This window comes from Giraffa tippelskirchi, chromosome 7, assembly GCF_054371585.1.
Source record: "Giraffa tippelskirchi isolate mGirTip1 chromosome 7, T2T-mGirTip1v1.2.pri, whole genome shotgun sequence".
NCBI lineage: Eukaryota > Metazoa > Chordata > Mammalia > Artiodactyla > Giraffidae > Giraffa > Giraffa tippelskirchi.
This window is the reverse complement of record NC_137281.1, coordinates 78092392-78119285: the sequence shown is the minus strand read 5'-3', so window position 1 is coordinate 78119285 and position 26894 is coordinate 78092392. Positions and strand designations below refer to the sequence as shown.

The following is a 26894-nucleotide window of genomic DNA, read 5'->3' as shown; positions in this document are numbered from 1 at the left end:
CTCAGATATCTATCCTAAATTAGTTCTCTTCACCTTACTCTGTAACACTACCCTGTTTTATTTACATTAGAGTACAGCATTTTTTACACTTTGAAATCTTTTTTTTTTATCTTCCCGCCGGATCAAATCCTTAGTACTTCATTCACTGAGTGAAGCAATGAATCAATAGCTTACTCCTTCTGTACCTGGAGATCCTGGATAGTATTGTGTTATACCAACAGGCTATCTGTGTTACATCGGTAAGCCATCAACTCTACTTAAGAGAAATATGCATATTCTCTATTTTACTCTCATATTAGTTTATTACAAAGTCTTTAGTGGTTCCAGGACAGTATGACTTAAAAATACCAAAGCTTCTCAAGGGACAGTGCCCTGCTCTACCCAGGCCGACCAGCAGGGAACGGTGTAGGTGGAGGTCTTCTTCCGCGGGCTCCGGCTTCCTAGACGCAGAAGTTGGAGAAGAGGAGGGCAAAGGCGGAGCCAACCGGAAGGGGCGGGGTCACCTGCGAACCTGCCCTTCCAGGGAGGCTCTCCTCCCTCGCCCCGCCCCTTCCCCCGCCCGGGCGGCCATGGCCATTCCCGGCATCCCCTATGAGCGACGGCTTCTCATCATGGCGGACCCTAGAGATAAGGCGCTTCAGGACTACCGCAAGAAACTGCTGGAGCACAAAGAGATTGACGGCCGTCTCAAGGAGTGTGAGTGCACCTTTCTTTCCACATAATTTCGTACCTGGACCCGTTTCTGTCTCTGACAAAGCGGAAGTCTTTTTCCGAGTTCGGCAACCGAGTCCCGGGGATGAGAAGGCCTAGTCCAGGGACAAGGCGCTTTGTCATTCCGCCCAGAACTTGGGAAGCCGAGCCTTTAAGTCGAGCGTGGAAATAGGCCAGTCTGGTCCAGGTGACAGAGAGAACATCCCCAGTTCTGAGATGAAAGTGGAAGATGGCCAGAGAAAGGGTGGGGAAGAAGTTGATCAGAGATGTTTCCCAGGTTGAGGTGCAAAGAGTGCAGTGTTGGTGGAGCACCGGGACCCGGAGCGGGGAAAAGACTTGAGTCAAAGAAGCTCAAGCAAGAAATGACATTCTGGAGGGGGTTGGCTTGTTAGTGGAGTGGAAAGCCGAACATAGGGTTTAACGGATAAGGAGTATCGGTCAGTAATAGCCCTCTTCGTCTTTACTCGTGTTTTGAATTGAACTACATTAAGCACACAAGTTTCCCTTACCTCCTGAACCAAATAAAAGAGTTTTGTATTTTTTCTTAGTGCACCGTCACCGACGTAATGAATGAAAACCTTAACCATATAATTCTGTGGAGCTTTATTTAGGTTAAAAGGCCAGAGGGTAACAGTCCATGTAGATAGATGAAGTGAGGAGGGTCTAACTCTTACTATTCGAATTTGTAATCTCAGATCCGGAAATGTCAGAAGGTCAGTATCTGTTAAGAATGTTACCTAAAATGTGCTCAAAGAAGTAAGTATTGCCGATCAAGAAAATAAAAATACGTGCTTTCTCTGTAATATTTCGTTTTGAAACATGTCATCTACAAACAGCATTGTTACTTTTGTGTGGTTTGATACAGTGGATATAAAATAATATGTAAAGTGAAACAGACAAAAATTAAGATTTGGCGGCTTAAACTCGCTAAGATTACTTAATTTAAAATGTTCAAATTATATTATTTCAGTAAGGGAACAATTAAAAGAACTTACCAAGCAGTATGAAAAATCTGAAAATGATCTGAAGGCTCTACAAAGTGTTGGGCAGGTAGGTAAGGAAGTTTGGAATGTAGAGGGTGATGGTGATTTATTTTTTTAGCTCTTGGCAAAAAATAATGCTCTCTTTTTTCTTTGTTAGATTGTGGGTGAAGTACTTAAGCAGTTAACTGAAGAAAAATGTAAGTGTATTCGATTGTTAGTAAAGAGAAAAAGAACAGGCTTACCTCCTTTCTGTCACCAGCTTTGAATGCTTATTGCTTAAATATAGTGAAGGTAGATGATATTCTTGCATAGACTGAGTTTTTTTTCAACTCTTGTCTTTTGGAGAACAGAAATAAAACTCAACCTGCCATCAATGTGAATATATTTAGTTTTTACTTTCTATGTTTCATATTTGTTTTTTCATTTCTTTTTTCCCCTTTAGTCATTGTTAAAGCTACAAATGGCCCAAGATATGTTGTGGGTTGTCGTCGACAGGTAACATTTTATATTTGTATAGTGCTTTATAATTGACGAAAGTGTTTTCAAATAAGTTATTTAATTTTCCAAGTAGGCAAGTTAGAAATTATGCCTGTAACTCCCAAAGGTGACTTGTTCAGATATAGCTAATTATTAGCAAAGCCTAAACTCCAAACCATGGGTTTGACTCCTGGTGAAAGTTCATTCGTGTCTGACTGTTTGCGACCACATGGACCGTTTAGTCCATGGAACTCTCCAGGCCAGAATACTGGAGTGGGTAGCCTTTCCCTTCTCCAGGGGGTCTTCCCAACCCAGGGATCGAACCCAGGTCTCCGGCATTGCAGGCAGATTCTTTACCAGCTGAGCCATCCTGGTAGTCTACTTTTCTACTTGATTGCATTATCTCAGTCAACTCTACACAAAGAAAAATCAAAGAATCTTAGAACTGAAAAATAACTCAGATTGTTTCATTTTAATGTCTCTTTTTGAAGAAGACTTAAAAGTATTAAACCTTATAAATTACACTTTAAACATTCAGAAATATTACTTATAAACTTTACTTTAGGTAAAATTGATTTTGTATGAGTTGGTTTAGATTAGAATAAGCAAATTGAAACAACTCCAAGTTTTATTTTGCAGTCAGAAACTAACAAATAGATTTGGATTATTTAGTAACCACGCAAGCCAATTTATGTACTGCTCTGTTCTTTAGGAAATGTCTTGAGCAGATTTTAAAAAACTCATTGGAAAAGTTATATCAGGTTCGGGTTTTAAAACATTGATCCGACATGGTATAGAATGGAATTTTACCCGGGGACTAAGTTCAGTCTTAAGATTTTGCTTACATATAAGTGGGATGATATTTTCTAAAATCAAAATTTTAGGTGCCTAATCCCATAAAGGATATTTATGTCCCTTTCAGGACCCTTTGGATGCCAGAAGTTGGCATTTAAAGATATTTCATGATTATATGAAGGCAAGCGAGCATTTGAAAGCTGAAAAATATTAGAAAGGCCAGAGTATATATTGCCTATAGATATAAATGAAATAACTTCTTATTGATCTCTGTTTAAACTCTTTTTCAAGTACAGTAGTCCCTCATCCGTGGGGGATATGTTCCAAGACTCCCAGTGGATGCCTGAAACCTAGGCATATACCAAACCTATATGTGCTGTATTTTTTCCTATACATACATACATAGTTTCCACTTATAAATAAGGAAGGGGGAACTACTGTATCTGGGAAATATTTTTAGTTTAATACATTATATTAAACCTAGTATTTAGCTTGCTTCCACTTCAAGCTGCTCTGTCCCGTCCAGCTCTTCGCAACTCCATGGACTGTTGCCCACCAGGCTCCTCTGCCCATGAAATTTTCTAGGCGAGAACACTGGAGTGAGGTGCCATTTCCTCCTCCAGGAGATCTTCTGACCCAGGGATTGAATCCATGTCTCCTGCGTTTGTCTCCTGCATTGGCAGGCAGATTCCTTACCACTGAGCCACCAGGGAAGCCTCCCACTTCCTTCTAACTGGCACTAAATCCTAAACCAAGCACTCTTTGCAAAATTCTGTGAAAAGGGTTCAGTAATTTGTGTGATTCTGAAATTGTATTAGCAAGCAGTTTTCTAAACTATTGAAAAGTAACTGTTTTTGAGGAACAGCCTGAGCATGATTTGAATATCTTTGGATAGATTTTATCCAATTCTACCCAAATAAATTACTCTGCCTAAATATGCCAATAAATTATTTAGTATGATTCAACTTAACATGAAATATGTTTACCATAGTGTCTGACATGTAGCAAAGGCATGAATGAAGGTTGCTGGGATTTTTTTTATTCCTTAGAATTTTAATAAAAAAATCTCTAGAAGGAAACAGAGTGCATTTCTCTCTTATCTACTGTGATCATGGAGTATATTCTTCTTAAAACCATAGTTTTTAAAATAAATTTAATGGACGTACTTGTAAGATGCTTTCCTTTCTTTCTTCACAAATGTTCACTAAGGGATTTCTATATATATGCTTTGGTACCAGTTTCCAAAGTCACTGTACTACAGTGCCTAAATCAAAATGATGAGCAAAACTATTAAATAGTGAGCCTTTGAAAGTAAAATATTGCAGTTAGTTCCTGCTTCAAAAACAAAGTCGTTGCCTCCTCAAATTTTGTGTATTAGGGGTTTCACGTTTCACACTGAGATTGCACAAAAGGGCACTTTTTTAAGGGGCAGAAGGAAATAACTTTGAATTACTGCATGTTGTTTATAATCTAATATTAGTGTTCTCTCTGAAGGGTAAAAATGATTATTTGGCTTCTAACTATGCTGTTGTTAGACTGTTATTCCCCCTTTCAAGTGTTAATCTAACACTTTCTGTTTTATAAAATTAGCTTGACAAAAGTAAGCTGAAGCCAGGAACAAGAGTTGCTTTGGATATGACTACACTAACTATCATGAGGTAGGTTTCTTGTACTATTTAGTTAACCTTTTATTGTGGTGGAGGGAAGATTTTATCCAAAATAGATGCTTCCTGAAATCACTGAATATTTTGCCACTTTTCTGCTTTTACTAATTTCAGATTAATTTAAACATGATTTTATAAGATCTACAGGTTCTTGTATAAGCAAGTCATTTATACTTTGTAGGCTGAGACAAAATACATCTTTTAAAAGAAAAGAACACACTTTATCATTACAGATATTTGCCAAGAGAAGTGGATCCATTAGTTTACAACATGTCTCATGAGGATCCTGGGAATGTTTCTTATTCTGAGATTGGAGGGCTATCAGAACAGATTCGGGAATTAAGAGAGGTTAGTAGTGTATGCTTTGTTCTCTGAACTTACCAAGAAATGGTACTGGTTTTAAAATGCCTGAAGGCCAGCACCTGTGGTGTCTGGGTCTCTGGAGCCTGGGCTGCAGTCTGGGGAGGTTGAGAGGCAGATGGGAGCGCTACCAGCTTCTCTCCCTGCCCCACCTCTGTCCTAGGGGCCAGGCTCTACCTGTGTGGTGGTGGGTGGGCTGTCTGTTAAGATGTGTCATGTACATTGTATCAAAAATAAATAAGTGACCATGAAAAAATGCTTGAAGGAAGAGAGAGGATATAAAATTACTTTGTCCAAATAATGTTTACTTAATATTATATAAATAGTATTTTTGCTGAGAGAAAAATAGCTCTGAAGCTCTAGCTATAAAAATTACAGGTTTTTGTAATTTGGAAATAATTTGATGTTAGAAAAATCCTGCTCTTTTTTTATGACGAAGGGAAAAAAACTAAGAATAATAGACATATACTGAATATATTGAATAATGGATATAATCCAGTGCCCACGCCATCTGTTACTTTGATTATCTTGTAGTTTACTTGGGTCGGAGCACATTTGGATAGTGTGTGTAATGTAGTTTTTCTCATAACCTCGTTAATTTCCCATTACCCTTATATTAGAGTAAGTTATCGGTCCCTTAAATATTTTATTTTGTTAAAGCTGTTTACTGTCAGTATTTTAAGAAAAATACTGGCTTTGGGTGGCTTAAATGGCATGCTGCAGTCCATGGGGTCGCAAAGAGTGGGGCACAGCTTAGCGACTGAACAACAGAAACAATTAAGTTCTTAGGTGAAGAATCAAATAAGGATTGCTTTGCTTCACAGCACAGATAGCTTCTTAACAATTCTCTTTTAAGCAGATTACATTGTCCTAATGATTTCATCCTAATTTAGGATGGAAATACTCAGGAATGAATTTGGTTAGTTAGAAAACCTTACATTATCTGATTTCAGCACTTTAAATTTTCTGGAACTCTTATTAAAGGTACAGATTCTTAAACTCTCTGCATGGTTTTGATGTAATGGATTAGGGGTGGAATCCACAGAAATTAGCATTTAAACAAGCATTCTGGGGGATTTGCATTGCTGTCCAGTGGTTAAGACTCTGTACTCCCAGTGCTGGGACCCTGGGTTCCAGCCCTGGTTGGGAAACTAAGATCCCATGTGCCTCATGGTATGGCCTAAAAAACAAAACAAAAATAAGCAAGCATTCCAGATGATTATGAAACCAAGCTTTTTTATTTTTATTTTTTAACCATACTTGAGGAAGCACTGGCTTAAGCATAAATAAAAGCCTGTTATTTTCACTTAGTATTAATGAAAGGGCAGAAAGAGAACTGCTGCTTCATAAAACAGTGAAATCTTTTACAGTGGTTTGCTGCATCAGCCATAGGAGCAGAATCTCTCTCTCTCTCACTCTTTCTCTCTCTCACACACACACATACACACACACCAGGGACATGCAGTCCCCTTTTCCATCTGCAGACAGTTGAGAATATTAATTACACACACACACCATGGACATAGGCAGACAGTTGAGAATAAATCACACACACACACACACACACACACTCCATGGACATCTGCAGACAGTTGAGAATATTAATTAAACACACACACACATACCATGAACATGCAGTCCTCTTTTCCATCTGCAGTCAGTTGAGAATATTAATTGCCCACAATTTTGGTATGTCTTAATCATACCTTATGTGCACAACTATTCAATAAAAGTTTCTCTCTCAAGTTACTGGTAAACAGTGGCAGACTTCAGTTTTTTGGGCTCCAAAATCACTGCAGATGCTGACTGCAGCCATGAAATTAAAAGACACTTATTCCTTGGAAGAAAAGTTATGACCAACCTAGACAGCATACTACAAAGCAGAGATATTACTTTGCCAACAAAGGTCCATCTAGTCAAAACTATGGTTTTCCCAGTAGTCATGTATGGATGTGAGAGTTGGACTATAAAGAAAGCTGGGTGCCAAAGAATTGATGGCTTTGAACTGTGGTGTTGGAGAAGACCTTGGTCTGCAAGGAGATCCAACCAGTCCATCCTAAAGGAAATCAGTCCTGAATGTTCATTGGAAGGACTGATGCTGAAGCTGAAACTCCAATACTTTGGCCACCTGATGCGAAGAACTGACTCATTGGAAAAGACCCTGATGCTGGGAAAGATTGAAGGCAGGAGGAGAAGGAGACGACAGATGAAGAGATGATTGGATGGCATCATCAACTCAGTGGGCATGAGTTTGAGTAAACTCCGGGAGTTGGTGATGGACACGGAGGCCTGGCGTGCTGCAGTCCATGGGGTCGCAAAGAGTCGGACATGACTGAGCAACTGAACTGAAAAGTTACTGGTACTGTGAAGAGTTTAAATTGGACGGTCAAATCCTCACTTATTTGGGTCTTCACTTTTCTTCTTTGAATCAGTCTTAGAGCATTGAGCTGACTGTAGCTTAATAGCAAGGAGAGATAAGGGAAACCCTTCCTCAGTGATCAATGCAAAGAAATAGAGGGAAACAATAGAATGGGAAAGACTAGAGATCTCTTCAAGAAAATTAGAGATACCAAAGGAACATTTCATGCAAAGATGAGCACAATAAAGGACAGAAATGGTATGGACCTAACAGAAGCAGATGATACTAAGAAGAGGTGGCAAGAATACACAGAAGAACTATACAGAAAAGACCTTCATGACCCAGATAACCACAATGGTGTGATCACTCACCTAGAGCCAGACATACTGGAATGTGAAGTCAAATGGGCCTTAGGAAGCGTCACTACGAACAAAGCTAGTGAAAGGTGACGGAATTCCAGTTGAGCTTTTCAGATCCTAAAAGGTGATGCTGTGAAAGTGGTGCACTCAATATGCCAGCAAATCTGGAAAACACAGCAGTGGCCACAGGACTGGAAAAGGTCAGTTTTCATTCCAATCCCAAAGAAAAGCAATGCCAAAGAATGTTTAAAATACCGCACAATTGCACTCATCTCACACGCTAGCAAAATAATGCTCAAACTTCTCCAAGCCAGGCTTCAACAGGACATGACTCAAGAACTTCCAGGTGTTCAAGCTGGATTTAGAAAAGGCAAAGGAACCAGAGATCAAATTGCCAACATCTGATGGATCATCAAAAAAGCAAAAGAGTTCCAGAAAAACATCTATTTCTGCTTTATTGACTATGCCAAAGCCTTTGTGTGGATCACAACAAACTGCAAAATTCTTCAAGAGATGGGAATACCAGACTACCTGACCTGCCTCCTGAGTAATCTGTATGCAGGTCAGGAAGCAACAGTTAGAACTGGACATGGAACAACAGACTGTTTCCAAATAGGAAAAGGAGTACGTCAAGGCTGTATATTGTCACTCTGCTTATTTAACTTACATGCAGAATACATCATGAGAAATGCTGGGCTGGAAGAAGCACAAGCTGGAATCAAGATTGCCAGGAGAAATATCAATAACTTCAGATATGCAGATGACACCACTCTTATGGCATAAAGCGAAGAAGATCTAAAGAGCCTCTTGATGAAAGTGAAAGAGGAGAGTGAAAATGTTGGCTTAAAACTCAACATTCTGAAAGCTAAGATCATGGTATCCAGTCCAATCACTTCATCACAAATAGATGTGCAAACAGTGAGAGACTGTATTTTTGGGCTCCAAAATCACTGCAGATGGTAACTGCAGCCATGAAATGAAAAGACGCTTGCTCCTTGGAAGAAAAGCTATGACCAACCTAAACAGCCTATTAAAAAGCAGAGACATTACTTTACCAACAAAGGTCCGTCTAGTCAAGGCTATGGTTTTTCCAGTAGTCATGTATGGATGTGAGAGTTGGATTATAAAGAAAGCTGAGTGCCGAAGAATTGATGCTTTTGAACTGTTGTGTTAGAGAAGACTCTTGAGAGTCCCTTGAACTGCAAGCAGATCCAAGCAGTCCATCCTAAAGGAAATCAGTTCTGAATATTCATTGGAAGGACTGAGGCTGAAGCTGAAACTCCCAATACTTTGGCCACCTAATGTGAAGAACTGACTCACTAGAAAAGACTCTGATGCTGGGAAAGATTGAAGGTGGGAGGAGAAGGGGTCGACAGAGGATGAGATGGTTGGATGACATCACTAACGTGATGGACATGAGTTTGAGCAAGCTCTGGGAGTTGTTGATGTTCTGGGAAGCCTGGCATGCTGCAGTCCATGGGGTCTCAAAGAGTCGGACACTGCTGAGGAACTGAACTGAACTAGAACATTAAGAGCAGAATTTATGGTTTTGTTAAGACTACTATGACAAAATGCCAACCTAAGAAAATTTTTAAATAACATTTCTTTTAGTGGCAATTTGATGATTATTTTGTTGTATTCAAAATAGTGTGGATCTTTTTAGGTTTTTTCCTTAACTGATTTTTTGTAGTATAATCTTTTTGTTGAAGTATAATTTATATTCAGTAAAATGCACACATTTTTAAGTGTACAGTTCAAGTATGTTTTGACATGTTATATGCTGGTGCAGCCATCACTTCAGCCAAGTGTGTGGTTATTTTTACAAATGTGTTAAATAAGTAGTTCAAATTACCACATGCCTTTTTTAAAAAATGAGTATATTTATGTATTTATTTGACTGTCCTCTTCTTAATTGTGGCATGCAGGATCTAGTTCCCCAGCCCAGCTTTCTGCATTGGTAGTGTGGAGTCTTAGCCACTGGACCACCAGGGAAGTTCTGCCACATGCTTTTTAATTAATTAATTTTTAAAATATTTTAAGCTCTTTAGATTTAAGAGATACCTTACATCTGCCTGAAAAAAGACCTCTAATATATATGGTTTTACATAGCACTGAATTCTAGATCTATTATTAATTATGGGTGTACGTAACAGTTCATATTTTACTTAACATATTTGAAAGTATGTTAAAATGTTAACTAACTCTTTTAGAAACCTGCAACTTCTTTTCTAGGTAATAGAATTACCTCTTACAAATCCAGAATTATTCCAGCGTGTAGGAATAATACCTCCAAAAGGGTGTTTGCTATATGGACCACCAGGTTGGTATTAAGTTACATCTGTCTCAGTATGAATCAATGAATAAAACAATAAGATCAAAATATTTAATGTCACCATTTCAGCCTTAATTCTGTTCAGAGTAAGGAAGCAACTGGTGATGTGTGTCTATAATTTTCTTAGGCTTGCTTAGTCTTGTGTTTCATAAGGTATATATCTTACCATGCTGTGTGATTCTAGGCAGTTGTCCCGTGTAGTTCACAGATCTCTGGGTATGCCCTTTCAGGGCATCTGCAAGGTCAGAACTTACTCTTGTAATACTAAGATGTCAACACAGTGAAAAAGGCAGCTAACATCTGTGCTGATGGTGCAAGGCTGCTCATGATGTAGCATGAATCAATTAAGTCAATGGCAGAAAATGTTACAATAATCATTGTCTTTGTGGCCACTCAACATGTGCTGTATGAAAAGAGGCCAGTTTCACTTTAAAATGTCCTTGATAAACTGGTAAAAACATGAACTTTTGATCCTTAAATAATGTCTTGCATTTTGTGAGGAAATGGAAAATAAAGTACTTCTGTTGCATTCTTAATAGGGTAGATATCTCCAAGAAAACCATTTGTGCAGTTATTCAGTTGCCTGCTGAATTCACTGCTTTTCAGAGTGCCATTTTACTTGAAAGTTTACAATTAATTATCAGACTGGTTATTGGTAACCTTGCACATATTTTTTAAAAAAATGAATGAAGTTAACCTATCACGTTAAACAACTGACCCCATCTGTAACTGGTGATAAAATTGCAACTTTCACATGAAAATTTGAGTTTTTAGAAACTTTATATCTGGTACTATGAGCTTGACAATTTTCCAGTGTGTTAATACAGGACAGGATGTGATTGGTGATGGTATTAACAAATGTGGCTTTTTAAATATTGTATAATGGAAAATGCCAGTATTTGGAAGATTTTAATAATCCACTGAATCAGCAGTTTCCAAATAGCCAATACTTAATATTACAATATCATACCTAAAGTAGAGATCCACTCAGTGTGCAGTATAGACTGATAGATTTTAATATGCAAATTTCCATCATAGTCTATTATTAAGTGGGGTTTGGTATATTTCTAGAGTTATGTATTTGGTTTGCTTAAAATAAAATTAGAAAGGATATTTTGAATAAAATGGAAATTCTGTTCAGGACTTAGCCTCCATTTTGCAAAATTTACTATTCAAAGGATTACATTCTTAAAAGCTTTTGAAAATTTATCTTACTTTCCCTCAAATTTATATTACTTTCCAAAAATTACCTCTTTTGTCATTCCCAGGTACAGGAAAAACACTCTTGGCACGAGCTGTGGCTAGCCAGCTGGATTGCAATTTCTTAAAGGTAAAGGGAAGATTCTTTGTGTAGTTGTTGAAATTAAATTTTAATTGTCTTACGTTTACCTTAATGTTTTTCCTTTAATCAGGTTGTATCTAGTTCTATAGTAGACAAGTACATTGGTGAAAGTGCTCGTTTGATCAGAGAAATGTTTAATTATGCCAGGGACCATCAGCCATGCATCATTTTTATGGATGAAATAGATGCTATTGGTAAGAATAACACTTTTTAAAATTTATTTTAAACTTTTCTTGAAAGTGTTAGGAAAATTTTTTTTAAATCTAAAAGAAACTTTTCCATCTCTTTTCACCTCTAATTGCAACTTCTGTGAAGTAGCAAGATGAATTGAATGTTATTTTTTTTTTTAATTCTTAAAGTTTAACCAATCTTAATAAATAAACTTTAACATTGAGAAAATGAGAAACATACCAAAATCAGTTCTAATTTTATCAGTATAATTTTTGTTAATTAATTTTCATCTTAATACTTTAAACCCTAGAACTACCATTTTTGTATTGTTTTCTTAAATGATGCTTAAAGAGGAAGAGTAACACATAAGTTTATATATCATTATTTTAGGTGGTCGTCGGTTTTCTGAGGGTACTTCAGCCGATAGAGAGATTCAGAGAACTTTAATGGAGGTAATATTTGGTAAAAGTGGTTTAGAAGAAAATCAGTATTTATAAAATGAATAAGTATACATTGGATATTTGAAAGTCAAAATATGTACAATGGTTTACATGAAGAATGCACTTAACTATGAAATTTGAAAATACTGACAAGAATGATCACTTTTCTCTAGCACAGTCTCTAGTAAGAAAATGACTCATAGAAAACAATAGGGATATCCACAAATTTTCATTTGATTTACTGCTGTACTGTTCTATGTTTTTTGAGCAGACTGGCCATTTAAATATTTAAACTATATGTTGTACTTACACTGTGAATGTGATCTTGTGTTAGTTTTATTAAGATATTTTACAAGTGACAAATATATTAAAATTGGTAACAATAAATGAGTTGTGATTATGTATTAGGCTATTCTGAAAATTACTAATACTTTCCCCTATTGTTGACAACAAAAGGAAGCTAAAATTGTTTTGATTATTGAAGATGATGGGATATTAAAATGTATATTAAAGCTTTTTCCCACTCTTAAGTTCTGTGAAAATGATGGCAAGATTTTAAATACATTTTCCAACTTCTATAAATAAGTAATACATTGTCAGTTTCTGTCTCAGTGGGGGTATTTGAAAATTGTTTTTTATAAATTATACTGGTCTGCTCAGAAAATACACAGTATTTCAAAATTAGTTGTAGAGTCTCTTAGAAGACTTAAATTGAATTATTTTTAAAGCAACACATACTAGTTTTATTCATGTAGGTGATATGTTATTAGTTAACATTCTGGGTATGTTAGACATGTTGACATAAAGAAACAGACATATTGTTAGATTAGCTTTATTTTAAAAATGTTATTGAATGCAGTTAGATTTGCCAGCATTTACTCAAGAAAACTTTAGAAATCGAAGAAAATACGTTAGGTGTCCCAGTATTTCTATATATAATAGAATTATTTGAAAAGATATTTAATGGGTTTATTATCAGGTTTGTAGAAAATCATTGTGTCCAGTTACGCTAACGTAAATTTTATATCTGGCATACCATAAGCACTTGAAACGTTAGTTACTATTTTTATTTTAAAACTAATTCTATCAAAAAATACAAACATTGTAAATCAGATCCACATAGTTTAGTTTCTTAATTTTTGATTAGATGGATGCCTTCAGATTTATTAGAGCTAGTCTGAAAGCTATGGAAAGGTATATAGTTAAATAATCTATCTTGGAACTTTTAGGATGAAAAATATATCCCTTTATGTAAGAAAAAAATATTCCATCAAATGATCATTCTGCATATCATATATCTATCTGTAAGCAATACATTTCATGGCTTTAGGCGTACAAAAGTTGTGTCTGAGTGTTTCAATGGTTGGGATATTTTATAAAACGTACCTTTGATATATATTCACAAATACATTCTTAGCTACTGAATCAAATGGATGGATTTGATACTCTGCATAGAGTTAAAATGATCATGGCTACCAACAGACCAGATACACTGGATCCTGCTTTGCTTCGTCCAGGCAGATTAGATAGAAAAATACGTGAGTTAAATTTCTTTGCCTGCTGTCCATTTCTCTTTGTCTATGTCTGTTTCTCTAACCCAAACCACCTCCTCACCCCCTACTCTATTTAACAAAGAAAAAACCTGACTGTAATAGAATTTCTTATATAATTTTCTTATTTTCAGATATTGATTTACCAAACGAACAAGCAAGGTTAGATATATTGAAAATCCATGCAGGTCCCATTACAAAGCATGGTGAAATAGGTAAGGAAATAGCTTATTTTTTATATATTCACATTTGGTAACCGTGAAGCAAAATATTACTGGATATTACCGATAGTCTACCAAATTGAGTTTTAGATTCAGGAAACATGGTGGTCTTGAATTCAGCTAATAGTTTTTGAGCATCTGCTATATGCTGAGTTGTTCTAAGTGCCTAGGATATAGCAATGAACAAAACAGGCAAGTTCCTGCCTTCATATAACTTCTCAGGAGAGACAGGTGAAGTGAGTAAAATATTCAGTTTACTCTTGAGCAACAAGGGATTGAACTGTGTGGATTGGCTTATATGGGGATCTTTTTCTCTAGTAAATGCTGTAGTACTACCTGACTGGGTTTGGTTGAATCCACAGATGTAGAATCATGGATATGGAAGGCTAACTATAAGTTATGCACAGATTTTCGATTATGCAGAGAGCTGATGCCTATACCCTTCGTGTTCTTCAGAGTCAACAGTATAGTATATTCAGTTCAGTTCAGTTCAGTTCAGTTGATCAGTCATGTCCGACGCTTTGCGAACCCATGGACTGGAGCACACCAGGCTTCCCTATCTATCACCAACTCCCGGAGCTTACTCAAAACTCATGTCCGTCAAGTCAGTGATGCCATCTAACCATCTCATCCTCTGTCGTCCCCTTCTCCTCCTGCCTCAATCTTTCCCAGCATCAGGGTCTTTTCTAGTGAGTCAGTTCTTCTCATCATGTGGCCAAAGTATTGGAGTGTCAGCTTTAGCTTCAGTCCTTGCAATGAATATTCAAGACTACTTTCCTTTAGGATAGAATGGTTGGATCTCCTTGCAGTCCAAGGGATTCTCAAGAGTCTTCTCCAACACCACAGTGCAAAACCATCAATTCTTCTGCACTCAGCTTGCTTTATAGTCCAACTCTCACATCCATACATGACTACTGCAAAAACCATAGCTTTGAACAGATGGACCTTTGTTGGCAAAGTAATGTCTCTGCTTTTTAATATACTGTCTAGGTTGATGATAGCTTTTCTTGCAAGGAGCAAGCATTCTTTAATTTCATGGCTGCAGTCACCATGGAGAAGGCAATGGCACCCCACTCCAGTACTCTTGCCTGGAAAATCCCATGGACGGAGGAGCCTAGTAGGCTACAGTCCATGGGGTCGCTAAGAGTCGGACACGACTGAGTGACTTCACTTTCACTTTTCCCTTTCATGCACTGGAGAAGGAAATGGCAACCCACTCCAGTGTTCTTGCCTAGAGAATCCCAGGGACGGGGGAGCCTGGTGGGCTGCCATCTCTGGGGTCACACAGAGTCGGACACGACTGAAGTGACTTAGCAGCAGCAGCAACAGTCACCATCTGCAGTGATTTTGGAGCCCCAAAAGTTAAAGTCTGACACTGTTTCCACATCTGTTTGCAATGAAGTGGTTGGACTGGATGCCATTATCTTAGTTTTCTGAATGTTGAATTTTAAGCCAACTTTTTCATGCTCCTCTTTCACTTTCATCAAGAGGCTCTTTAGATCTTCTTTGCTTTATGCCATAAGGGTGGTGTCATCTGCATATCTGAGGTTATTGATATTTCTCCCGGCAGTCTTGATTTCAGCTTCTTCATCCAGCCCTGCATATTGCATGATGTACTCTGCATGTAAGTTAAATAAGCAAGATGACAATATACAGCCTTGACGTACTCCTTTTCCTATTTGGAACCAGTCTGTTGTTCCATGTCCAGTTCTACCTATTGCTGCTTGACCTGCATACAGATTTCTCAGGAGGCAGGTCAGATGGTCTGGTATTCCCATCTCTTGAAGAATTTTGCACAGTTTGCTGTGATCCACAGAGTCAAAGGTTTTGGTATAGCCAATAAAGCAGAAGTAGATGTCTTTTTGGAACTCTTTTGCATTTTTGATGATCCATCGGATGTTCGCAATTTGATCTCTGGTTCCTCTGCCTTGTCTAAATCCAGCTTGGAACATCTGGAAGTGATAGGGTCATGTCCTGTTGAAGCCTGACTTGGAGAATTTTGAGCATTATTTTGCTAGCGTGTGAGATGAGTGCAATTGTGCGGCAGTTTGAACATTCTTTGGCATTGCTTTTCTTTGGGATTGGAATGAAAACTGACCTTTTCCAGTCCTGTGGCCACTGCTGTGTTTTCCAGATTTGCTGGCATATTGAGTGCACCACTTTCACAGCATCACCTTTTAGGATTTGAAATAGCTCAACTGGAATTCCGTCACCTCCACTAGCTTTGTTCATAGTGACGCTCCCTAAGGCCCACTTGACTCCACATTCCAGTATGTCTGGCTCTAGGTGAGTGATCACACCATCATGATTATCTGGGTCATGAAGGTCTTTTTTGTATAGTTCTTCTGTGTATTCTTGCCACTTCTTAGTCTCTTCTGCTTGTATTAGGTTCATACCATTTCTGTCCTTTATTGTGCTCATCTTTGCGTAAAATGTTCCCTTGTCATCTCTAATTTTCTTGAAGAGATCTCTAGTCTTTCCCATTCTATTGTTTCCCTCTATTTCTTTGCATTGATCACTGAGGAAGGCTCTCTTATCTCTCCTTGCTTTTCTTTGGAGCTCTGCATTCAAATGGGTGTATCTTTCCTTTTCTCCTTTGCCTTTAGCTTCTCCTCTTTTCTCAGCTATTTGTAAGGCCTCCTGAGACCACCATTTTGCCTTTTTGCATTTGTTTTTCTTGGTGATGGTCTTGATCACTGCCTCCTATACAGTGTCACGAAGCTCCGTCCATAGTTCTTCAAGCACTCTATCAGATATAATCCCTTGAATCTATTTGTCACTTTCACTGTATAATGTAAGGAATTTTTTTTAGTTCATGCCTGTTCTGGTGTTTTTCTCTACTTTCTTCAATTTAAGTCTGAATTTGGCAATAAGGAATTCATGATCTGGGCCACAGTCCGCTCCCAGTTTGTTTTTGCTGACTGTATAGAGCTTCTCCATCTTTGGCTGCAAAGAATATAATCAGTCTGATTTTGGTGTTGACCATCTGATGATGTCCATGTGTAGAATCTTCTCTTGTGTTGTTGGAAGACGGTGTTTTCTATGACCAGTGTGTTCTCTTGGCAAAACTCTGTTAGCCTTTGCCCTGTTTCATTTTGTAATCCAAGGCCAAATTTGCCTGTTATTCCACGTATCTCTTGACTTCCGACTTGCATTCTAGTCCCCTATAATGAAAAGGACATCTTTTTTTAGGTGTTAGTTTTAGAAGGTCTTGTAGGTCTTCATAGAACCATTCAACTTCAGCTTCTTCAGCATTACTGGTCGGGGCAGAGACTTGGATTACTGTGATTTTGAATGGTTTTGCCTTGCAAACGAAAAGAGATGATTCTGTCATCTTTGAGATTGTACCCAAGTACTGCATTTTGGACTCTCTTGTTGACTGTGACAGCTACTCCATTTCTTCTAAGGGATTCTTGGCCACAGTAGTAGATAAAATGGTCATCTGAGTTAAATTCACCCATTCCAGTCCATTTTACTTCACTGATTGCTAAAATGTCGTTGTTCACTCTTGCCATCTCCTTTTTTGACCACTTCCAATTTGCCTTGATTCATGGACCTAACATTCCAGGTTCCTATGCATTATTGCTCTTTACAGCATCAGACTTTACTTCCATCATCAATCACATCCACAACTGGGTGTGTTGTTTTTGCTTTGGCCCCTTCTCTTCATTCTTTCTGGAGTTATTTCTCCACTGATCTCCAGTAGCATACTGGACACCTACTGACCTGGGGAGTTCATCTTTCAGTGTCCTATCTTTTTGCCTTTTCATACTGTTCATGGGGTTCCCTTCTCCAGTGGACCACGTTTTGTCAGAACTCTCCACCGTGACCTGTCCACCTTGGGTGGCCCTACACTGCATGGCTCATAGTTTCATTGAGTTAGACAAGGCTGTGGTCCTTATGATCAGTTTGGTTAGTTTTATGTGATCGTGGTTTTCATTCTGTTGCCCTCTGATGGATAAGGACAAAAGGCTTATGAAAACTTCCTGATGGGAGAGACTGACTGAGGGGGAAACTGGTTCTTGTTCTGATGGGTGGCACAATGCTCAGTAAATCTTTAATCCAATTATTTGCTGATGGCCAGGGTTGTGCCCTCCCTGTTGTTTGACCTGAGGACAAACTGTAGTGGAGGTAATGAAGACAGTGGGGACCTCCTTCAAAAGGTCCCACACTTGAACTGCTGCTCTCAGTGTCCCCAACCCTGCAGCCGTCACCGCTGACCCACGCTTCCACCAGAGACTCCTGGGCACTCACGGGCAAGGCTGGGTCAGTTTCTTGTGGGGTCACTGCTCCTTTCTCTTGGGTCCTGGTGCGCAAGGTTTGTTTGTGCCCTCCAAGAGTCTGTTTCCTCAGTTCTGTGTAAGTTCTGTCGGCTTTACAGTGGGGTTAATGGTGACCTCCTCCAAGAAGGCTTATGCCATACCCAGATCTGCTGCACTCAGAGCCCCGTCCCTGTGGCAGGCCACTGCTGACCCGTACCTCCACAGGAGACACTCAGACACTGTTCTGGCTCAATCTCTGTGGGGTCTCTGGGTCCTGGTACACACAAGGTGTGTTTGAGCCCTCCAAGCATCTCCTGCAGAGGAATGATATGACCTTTTTATTATTTAACCTTCTATTGCAGAAAATTGGAAATACATAAAAGTAGAGATGAATATAATCTTATCAAGTATTAATTCCCCAGCTTCAGTAATTAACTCTTGGCCAATCTTGTTTCAGCTGTAATCTCTCCTACCTCTTACTTTCCTTCTGGATTTTTAAATTCCAGGCATTATATCATTTGTAAATTTTTCAAAATTCACGTACGTTAAATAAGATCATTCTGGCTGCAACTAGAGGGACAGGGATAGAACAAGAGGATCGATAAAGAGGTTATTTCAGCAATGCAGGCAAAAGATGATGGTGGCTTGGTATAAGAAGGTAGCAGAATCTTTTGTACTAATGTGATCCTGGACATGTTTTTAAAATAGAGGTGATAGGACTTGCTGATGAATCAGATGTAGGGTGTGAGCTAAAGAGAAGAACCAGGAATGACATAGGTTTTTGACTCATGCAGCTGGACAAATGGAATTGCCATCAGTTAAATTTGAGATAAGACTGGAAAGATTAAGTTTTAGAGGGAGAATGAAGAATTTTATTCTGCCAGTATTTAATTTGAGATGCCAGTTAAATAGCCAAATAAAGATGTTGATTAGTAATTCTTGGTGCATCAATAGTTCATTGGAGAGGTCTGTGCCGGAGCCATAAATATGGGTAATATCAGCATAAAAATGGTTCTAAGGAAGTGACCATGGATATAGAAGGGTTTTAAAAACTGAGCTAATTCGAGCATTAAAAAGTTGAGAGGAAAAACCATCAAAGGATACTGAGAAAGGATAGTCACAGAGGAGGGAATTATCCAGGAGCTGGTGGTATCCTAGAAGATAAACAGAGAAATTATTTTAAGGCAGGACTAATTTCCTGTCAAATGCTGACAGTGGGCCTGATAAGAAGAGTTCTGAGATTGGATTTACTGTGTGAGGATCACTGGTGATCTCATGAAAAGAAATTTCTTTTGAGTGGTAGGAGTGAGAGCCGTGTGCAGATGGATGTCAGAGAGATGAGGACATGAGGCATTGAGTTTAGAGCTTCTTTTAGGAGTTAAGGGAGAAGACATGGAGGTGCAGCAGAAATGGAGATTAAGAATTTGGGGAGTTTTCTTTAAGATGGAGGAATTTACAACAGTTTTTTTTATGCTGATGGTAATGATCTAAGAGAGATAAGGAAGACTAATTGATTGAATTGTCTGTGTGATTTCAAGTAGAGATTCATATATTCTAGATTGCCTGACAAGGGTGTCTTATCACAGATTTCACATTGTAGTAGCCTTTGCTGTCTCTCTTCTTCCTATCCTTCATCAAGTCTATAATTGCTTACCCTAATCAGCAGCTCTTCAAGTCTGTCATGTGGACAGAAAGGTCATGTAGCTATTACTGTTATCATAGATCTCACCAGGTAGAGCTTTCACAGAAACCAGAAAACCTAGCCAATATTCACACTAGCATTTAATATTGTGTGTGATAAAATGATGTCTGATGACTTATTTTTGGTGTATTTTGTATTTGTTTTAATGATTAAATTCCATTGTGGTTACAGTTGGTTTTGAATGTTGTAGATTTGTTCAAATTAGATGCTTGGTTACAGTTTTAGAGTCATAACTTGACAGATATCTGAAGTTCACATGTGTTTAATTGTGTCTCTGTGTAGAAACAGGTTAAGATGCTTTCAGATCTTGATTGTTTCTTGGTTTTAGAGTGTTAGAAGTACGTTTATTTCTGCTTGGTTCTGGTTTACTTAACAGAAGTATTGCTTTTGTTGATATTGTGAAATATTGACACAGATGATGCTTAGCTGACTTATTTCAAAGCAAGCTCTTAAGTTAAATTTTCTATATGGTCATAAATCAAGTAAAGGTCTACTGTAACTATTTTTTTTACAACTAATTTCCAGTATTTTTCTTAAACAGATTATGAAGCAATTGTGAAGCTTTCAGATGGCTTTAATGGAGCAGACCTAAGAAATGTTTGTACTGAAGCAGGTAAGGGTTTAAAGTACAGTTTTTACTGTTGATTTTGATTTGTTTAATTTGCTAAAAATGTGCTTGTGTTTGTCCAGATGCAGAGCCTGGACTTTGCAAGGTTTTGAGTGCTTGTTATTTTCTGGGAAATTGATTCCAAGAAGTAGCACAGAACAGGGCAAGTGAGATGCGAAGAGGGAAGGTTGTTACAAAGGTACATCGCTGAAGTAACTGTTGTAGGCAGGAGGTGTTTGATTCTGATGAAGCTTCAGAGAAACATACAGAATTCTTTCCAGGATTGTCTGGCTGAAATATGGGAGACCAGAGTATTTATTTACAAGCTCTTATCCTCTATTCCTCCATGGGACAAGATCCCCTTGGGAAAGTTAACTTCTTGGCACTTACAGATGCCTCTGGGTAGGGTATGGAAAGACATGCATGTGATAGCATGCTATCCCCTTGGAGTAAGTCTGAGACCATACAGAACTATCTGCCACACCTGTGGAAGAAATACAACTGGGCCAGCACTGGGTGTATCTGCTGCAAAATGGTTGACAAGCCTTCTGGTACTAGTCAGCCAGTAGTTAAATTTGAAAGATTGATTTATGAGTTTTGTGTTCATGCAATTTGTGGAAATGTAGTAGTTTTTTAGTATAATTTTCTCTGCAAATTGTGTGATTTTTATTTCTGGTACCAAGTGGCTTTAAAACCCTATAGAGTCACTTAGATTTGTCCTCCACACAAAATTTTTAAATTAAAAAATTAATATCTACAGTAGATTTTAGACTTTCATAGGTTGCATATGAACAGTTTTTAAGTATTAACAATATGTGATTTCCTCTTGCTTTCATTTTACCTTTAGCCTTAATTTTAACGTTTCCTGTAAATTCACTAGTGTTTAAAGAGGGTGCTCAGATATGCTTCTCCATAGGTTTATCTTCATGGATATACTGTGACTCAGTATCTGGATCAAAATCTGCAGGTCCAGAAACTCTCAGTAGAAGTCAGAGTAAATCATGCTCACAAAGACTTATTAATAAGCAAAAATATTGAGGTAAACTCAGTAACCTGAACTAAAAGCAAAGCAAAGTGAAGTCGCTCAGTCGTGTCTGACTCTTTGGAACCCCATGGACTCTAGCCTACCAGGCTCCTCCGTCCATGGAATTTTCCAGGCAAGAGTACTGGAGTGGGCTGCCATTTCCTTCTCCAGGGTATCTTCCCAACCCAAGGATCAAACCTGGATCTCCCACATTGCAGGCAGACGCTTTACCAACTGAGCCACTAGGGAAACCCACAGCTTAACTTGTGACATTCTCCTTTCAAAATCTACATTGAACCAAATTATTAGAAGATTATTTTGGTGAAACTGAAATCCAAACAAAAGTAGTATCATAATCTTAAAAGCTGATACCATTAAGTTATATTCTTTTCCCACATTTTTTAAAGTTTATTTTTAGCTATTTGCCAATAAAGAATTATAACTTGTGTGTGGATTAAAATTTAAGCTTTTTAGGCTTCTCATCTGGAGACATACTGAATTTCTTTGGTTTTCTTTTTTATTCAGCTTCAAGTTATTTTTGTTAACATATCTTTCTGTGAGTTAAAATATATTTAATTCAATTATAGTTGTCTTTTTCCATTCAAATCCTGAGATTGATTATCTTTCTTTTTGGATTAGAACGTATCTCAGATTCACTCGTTCACTAAAAATGATTTGGAAACAGTAATATGCACAAGGTTTGGAAAAATAGCTTGCCTAATTTAATTACAGCCTTCTAAACAGGTTTTAAAACTTTACTATTAAAAAAAAACCTAGTCATTTCTGTTCACCTAATTTCTGAGGATAGCACAGAATAACTATTGCCAAGATTCCTTATATGGAAATCTTGAAAGGGAAGACAGAAAGCAACCCTTGAAAGTTTCTATTGCAACCCAGTCATTTTATGTTAGTGAAAATTCAGTATAAACAGATCCTCAGTGAAAATAGTAGTAGGATTCATTTATTTAGTAGATAATTTTATCTTACCAGTTTTAACTTACCATGAAATTAGGATTGTCTAAAAATCTGAGACCTACATCCATGACACAATTAATGTTTTTTAAAAACACATACAAACCTTTTACCTCCTTGTCAAGTAGTATTTGACAAGTAACTTGTCAAAAATTTGAAAGCAAAAATTGAATTGTGGTATTTGAACATGAAAGTCATATTATCAATTTGTACATGAAAAAAGGTAAATTTTCTTACATGAATAATGCCATTGGTTTTTGTTAAAGCCCACTGTTGACTTTCTTTAATTCTTATTCTCTAAGCTTTTGATTATTAACAAGGAAAAGCTATCAAAATTACTGGCGTTGTTTTGTGTTTTCCCAAACCATACATCGGAGAAGGCAATGGCAACCCACTCCAGTACTCTTGCCTGGAAAGTCCCATGGACGGAGGAGCCTAGTAGGCTACAGTCCGTGGGGTTGCTACAAGTCGGACACAACTGAGCGACTTCCCTTTCACTTTTCACTTTCATGCATTGGAGAAGGAAATGGCAACCCACTCCAGTATTCTTGCCTGGAGAATCCCAGGGACAGAGGAGCCTGGTGGGCTGCCGTCTGTGGGGTCGCACAGAGTTGGACACGACTGACGTGACTTAGCAGCAGCAGCAGCAGCAGACCATACATGCGCTCCCTCCTTCCAGGGGATTGCTCCATGTAGAGTTTGGAAAGAGCTGTCTAAAATGTGTATGTATTGTTGATAGTTGGGTTTTGTTTTTTGGCTTCCCTGGTGGCTCAGATGGTAAAGCATCTGTCTGCAATGCAGGAGACCTGGGTTTGATCCCTGGGTTGGGAAGATCCCCTGGAGAAGGAAATGGCAGCCCACTCCAGTACTCTTACCTGGAAAATCCCATGGATGGAGGACCCTGGTAGGCTACAGTCCATGGTGTCGCAAAGAGTCGGACACGACTGAGCGACTTCACTTTTACTTTTACTTTTCTTTGTTTTTTCAAGATGCCATTCGATACAGGGACTGTGTGAGCTGGAGTTAAGTATCCAGATAATTGTCTCATTGTTTCCTAATTTTTGGTTTGGAAAATAATGCTCACTATAGCTATGGAAATTAGTTGAACAGTGATAGTGGTTTTTTAACAAGTTGGAACTGCTTGCTGAGAAGTAGTAAATCTGGGTTCCTTCACATTTATTCCATAGAATGATATTACATTATTTACTTTTCTTTAAAGTTTTTTTAATTGAGATATAGTTTTAACTGATCTATAAACTAAACTGACATTTAGTTTCATGTGTACAACATAACGATTAAGTATTTGTATATATTATGAAATGACCACCACAGAAAGTCTAGTTAACATTCCATCATCACACGTAGAAAAATATTTTTCTTGTGATCTACTCTTAGCAACTTTCAAATATAAAATGCAGTGTTAATAAGTATAGTCACCATGCTGTACATTACATCCCCAGGACTTACTTTTTTAAGTGGAAGTTTGTACCTTTGACCACCTTCACCCATTTCACTTACCCTTCTTCATTATTTTATAATAAATAATCACATATTAAATATAGCAGTTATGTTGTTTTATTCTCCACAGGTATGTTTGCAATTCGTGCTGATCATGATTTTGTAGTACAGGAAGACTTCATGAAAGCAGTCAGAAAAGTAGCTGATTCTAAGAAGCTAGAGTCTAAATTGGACTACAAACCTGTGTAATTTACTGTAAGGTTTTTGATGGCTGCATGACATCTATTGGCTTAATTTTAAAAAAGTTAAGGAAAATAATGTATGTATTGGCAATGATCTCATTAATAGCATATGAATAAAAATATATATGAATAACATTGTAAAAATTAGTAATTCAGTAATTCTGCTTTTAAGAAGTACAGAGGAAATTTGTATGTTTGTTAATGTTGCATTTATTGCAGCAGAAGTCAGAAGAGTATGTTGAAGCTTTTTGTATTTGCTGTGTGAGTATTTTGTAAAACCTTGAAAATGGTTTGAGATAGTAGTACCAGGGAGCATTTCTTATGACTTATTTTATATCACTTGCTTTCCTCATCCTAAAAAGTTTAATAAAATCTGTTTCATTCAGTTCTCCTACAAATATTCTTGTCTTTTATAAGACTACATTTACTATGGTCTTTTAGGTTCTTTAGTAAGTATAATAAACTAATAACCAAGATGAAGTTGTATTTAGATTGTAGATTTTTGAATTTTAAAACAGTAGCTACACTCAGTGTTCGAGACCATTTTATTATATGTAACATAGATGTGTGTGTGTGTGTGTGAGAGAGAGAGTCTATATCTGTATATTCCTCATTCCAGAAAGTCTTTATTTATTCTTTGCCTACTATGATTAGGCTGTATGATAGTTGATTGATATAGTACATGCACATCCATAACCTTTTTAAGATTATGATTAAAAGTAATGTTTGCTATTAAGTGTGACTTGGTTTTCTTGATTTTTGTAAGATAGTTTCCTTTTGAGGAGGTTTGTACACTCTTTTCAGAAAAATTTACACATGTACACACAATTTTGCATATATTAAAACTTAACGAGATGTATTGCCCAAGCTCACCCATGGACTCTATAGGTATCTATGGATACCAGGCTCAGAGTGTCTGATGTAGGGGATGTTGATGTCAGAAGTGTTCAAAACCAAAGTTCTGTTACCTATACACAATTCTTTCTCATATTATGTGGCAGTTAAAGCTTTAACAAATTACAACAGGAAATCATCATTGGGCATCAATTAAGATTATGTTTTTAAAGGTGCAGTTAAAAAAAAGGAAACTGTCTTCAGTTTAGTAAACACTGAAGAAATGAATATGACTCAGGTAATTATAAAATCATTCTTCAAATAAAAAACTTGATAGAGTAATGTGTGCCTTTTTATAACTAAAAGAGAACCGTTTATAGATAGTGGTAAAGAAAATGGAGCCTTCAAACTAGCCATTTAATACTCAAAATTATTAAACTGTTCTATTTCTCTATATATTTAATATGTTTCATAAATATGACTATGTAATAGGATGTTTGTCAGGTTTAGGTCAAATATCAATGTGATCTTTTTTATTCTTTCCATTGTAATTTGCAGTTCACTTATTGAATGACTTTCTCACTTTTTTACTTTCGTGGTGGGGGGGCGTTTTTTAAAGAGTAAGTTTGGTATACAAATCTCGAACGTTTAAGTATGGGTTCTTCCACTAATCTTACTTTTCTTCATCTGTTGCAAAACAAAAAAGATATCATTATTTCCTAGGCCCAGAGAAAGTGTTATATACCTGAACTTTATTAACAATATAGTATTAACTGATTCATACTCCTTTTAAAAACATATTGAAAGCCATATAGTTTATAGTTTAATAATACGTTGAAGTGTAATAAGCTTAAAATTAAAGGAAGAGACCTTTGTTCAGTATTATGTACAAATTAGTGAGCTATCAATTGTTCTTATTTAAGATTTTTTCTTGATATTTTCCAGTTGTCATATTCCCAAGTATTGTTAAAAGTACAGCGTTTCGATATGCTTTAAAGTGATAGTGTTTCATTCTCTGTGTAGCATTACATAATTTTCAGGTGAACTCTTTTGGTTATAACCTCACCACAGATTGCGCAGGATTCTCAAGAGGGGAGAAGACTATAGTTTCCTTTCATATGCCAGTTTATGGTGGCTAGGATGTCTTCCCGGTTCTTATACCAAAGTAGGGATTTGCGTTGGATCCGGAAAGGGCAGAGTTGTTTCAGATTATCCCACTGCCTTTCCCAGGACCGTCCTTCGTTCTCCCTCCTGCGGCAGCCCCGCCTCTTCCACACCCTGGCAGCTCCCGCCGGGGCGCCTCCGGGGCCCCGCCCCCCCGCGTCTGCGCGCTCGCGAGGGGGCGGGGCCGCGGCGCGCTGACACCTGGCGGCCGCTGGGGGGGCGGGCCGAAGGCAAGCGTAGGCTGGGATTGGCTGGGGCGGCGCGAGGATGGCGGGAGGGGAAGGAGGGGAGACGGTTGTAAGGCTCGAGTTGGTGCTAGAGCCTGGGCGGCCTGAGGGGCGCGGAAGCACGGGGGGAGGAAGACGGCAGCAGCATGGCGGCCGGGTACGAGCCGCCCAACCTTCTTTCCGGCTGTCGCCGCCGGAGTCGCCGGGACCCTATAGTCTGTGTGTGTTAGTTGTAAGCCCGCTGCCTCCCGGTCGTCCTCCGGTCTACCTTTCCTTTCACCGCCACTGCCAGCCCGAGGGTCGGCCGGCGGGTAACTCCCACTCCTACCCGGCCCCACCCACAAACCCGCGGGCCAGGACTATGGAGGACGTGAAGCTGGAGTTCCCCTCGCTCCCACAGTGCAAAGACGACGCCGAGGTGAGTGTGTCAGTGACTAACACGCACAGGCCTCTGTGGCTCTTCGCCGAGGGGCGGACCCCAGGCCCCAACCGTCGGAGCCTTTACCTACTGGTAGCCCTGTTGCCTCCTGAGGGCGTCTCGGGACCCCGGGGCGGAGTCTCGCGCTCAGGAGACGTCTGCCCCGACCACAGCTCCCCGAGTTCCTCTTCCCCTCCGGAGACGCCGGGGCCGGGTCTGG

At 38.4% G+C, this 26894-nt stretch overlaps 2 protein-coding genes across 10 annotated transcripts in view; both read left to right on the top strand.

The window, feature by feature from the left end:
* The first annotated feature begins 591 nt into the window (after window positions 1-591).
* On the top strand, window positions 592-24429 carry PSMC6 (proteasome 26S subunit, ATPase 6). Of its 4 annotated transcripts, none has more exons than XM_081506040.1 (14): window positions 592-696; window positions 1682-1761; window positions 1852-1891; window positions 2137-2189; window positions 4557-4624; window positions 4864-4978; window positions 9941-10028; window positions 11309-11370; window positions 11453-11576; window positions 11944-12005; window positions 13411-13531; window positions 13678-13758; window positions 20270-20341; window positions 23920-24429. In XM_081506040.1, the coding sequence occupies exons 1-14, from the start codon at window positions 612-614 to the stop codon at window positions 24036-24038; spliced, it is 1170 nt and encodes a 389-aa protein (XP_081362166.1). In that variant the 5' UTR covers window positions 592-611; the 3' UTR covers window positions 24039-24429. The 4 variants fall into 4 exon arrangements, with proteins under 4 accessions (XP_081362166.1, XP_081362167.1, XP_081362168.1 ...); XM_081506041.1 differs by having other exon boundaries at window positions 4864-4985; window positions 9948-10028; XM_081506042.1 differs by lacking the exon at window positions 1682-1761.
* A 1863-nt stretch (window positions 24430-26292) lies between these two features.
* Window positions 26293-26894, top strand: part of STYX (serine/threonine/tyrosine interacting protein) — a 41317-nt gene continuing 40715 nt past the window's right edge. For all 6 annotated transcript variants that reach the window (XM_081506050.1, XM_081506045.1, XM_081506048.1 and 3 more), the window contains exon 1: window positions 26293-26674. In XM_081506050.1, coding sequence (XP_081362176.1) covers window positions 26297-26674 — 378 coding nt within the window. In that variant the 5' untranslated portion in view covers window positions 26293-26296. The remainder of the gene's footprint in view (window positions 26675-26894) is intronic.

Bases quoted from the DNA above. Each gene is read 5' to 3' on its own strand.
- PSMC6 (XM_081506040.1), top strand. From the start codon at position 612: ATGGCGGACCCTAGAGATAAGGCGCTTCAGGACTACCGCAAGAAACTG. The intron at 2,190-4,556 runs GTAACATTTTAT...TTATAAAATTAG, and splicing joins TTGTGGGTTGTCGTCGACAG to CTTGACAAAAGTAAGCTGAA. The intron at 11,371-11,452 runs GTAAAGGGAAGA...TCCTTTAATCAG, and splicing joins TGGATTGCAATTTCTTAAAG to GTTGTATCTAGTTCTATAGT.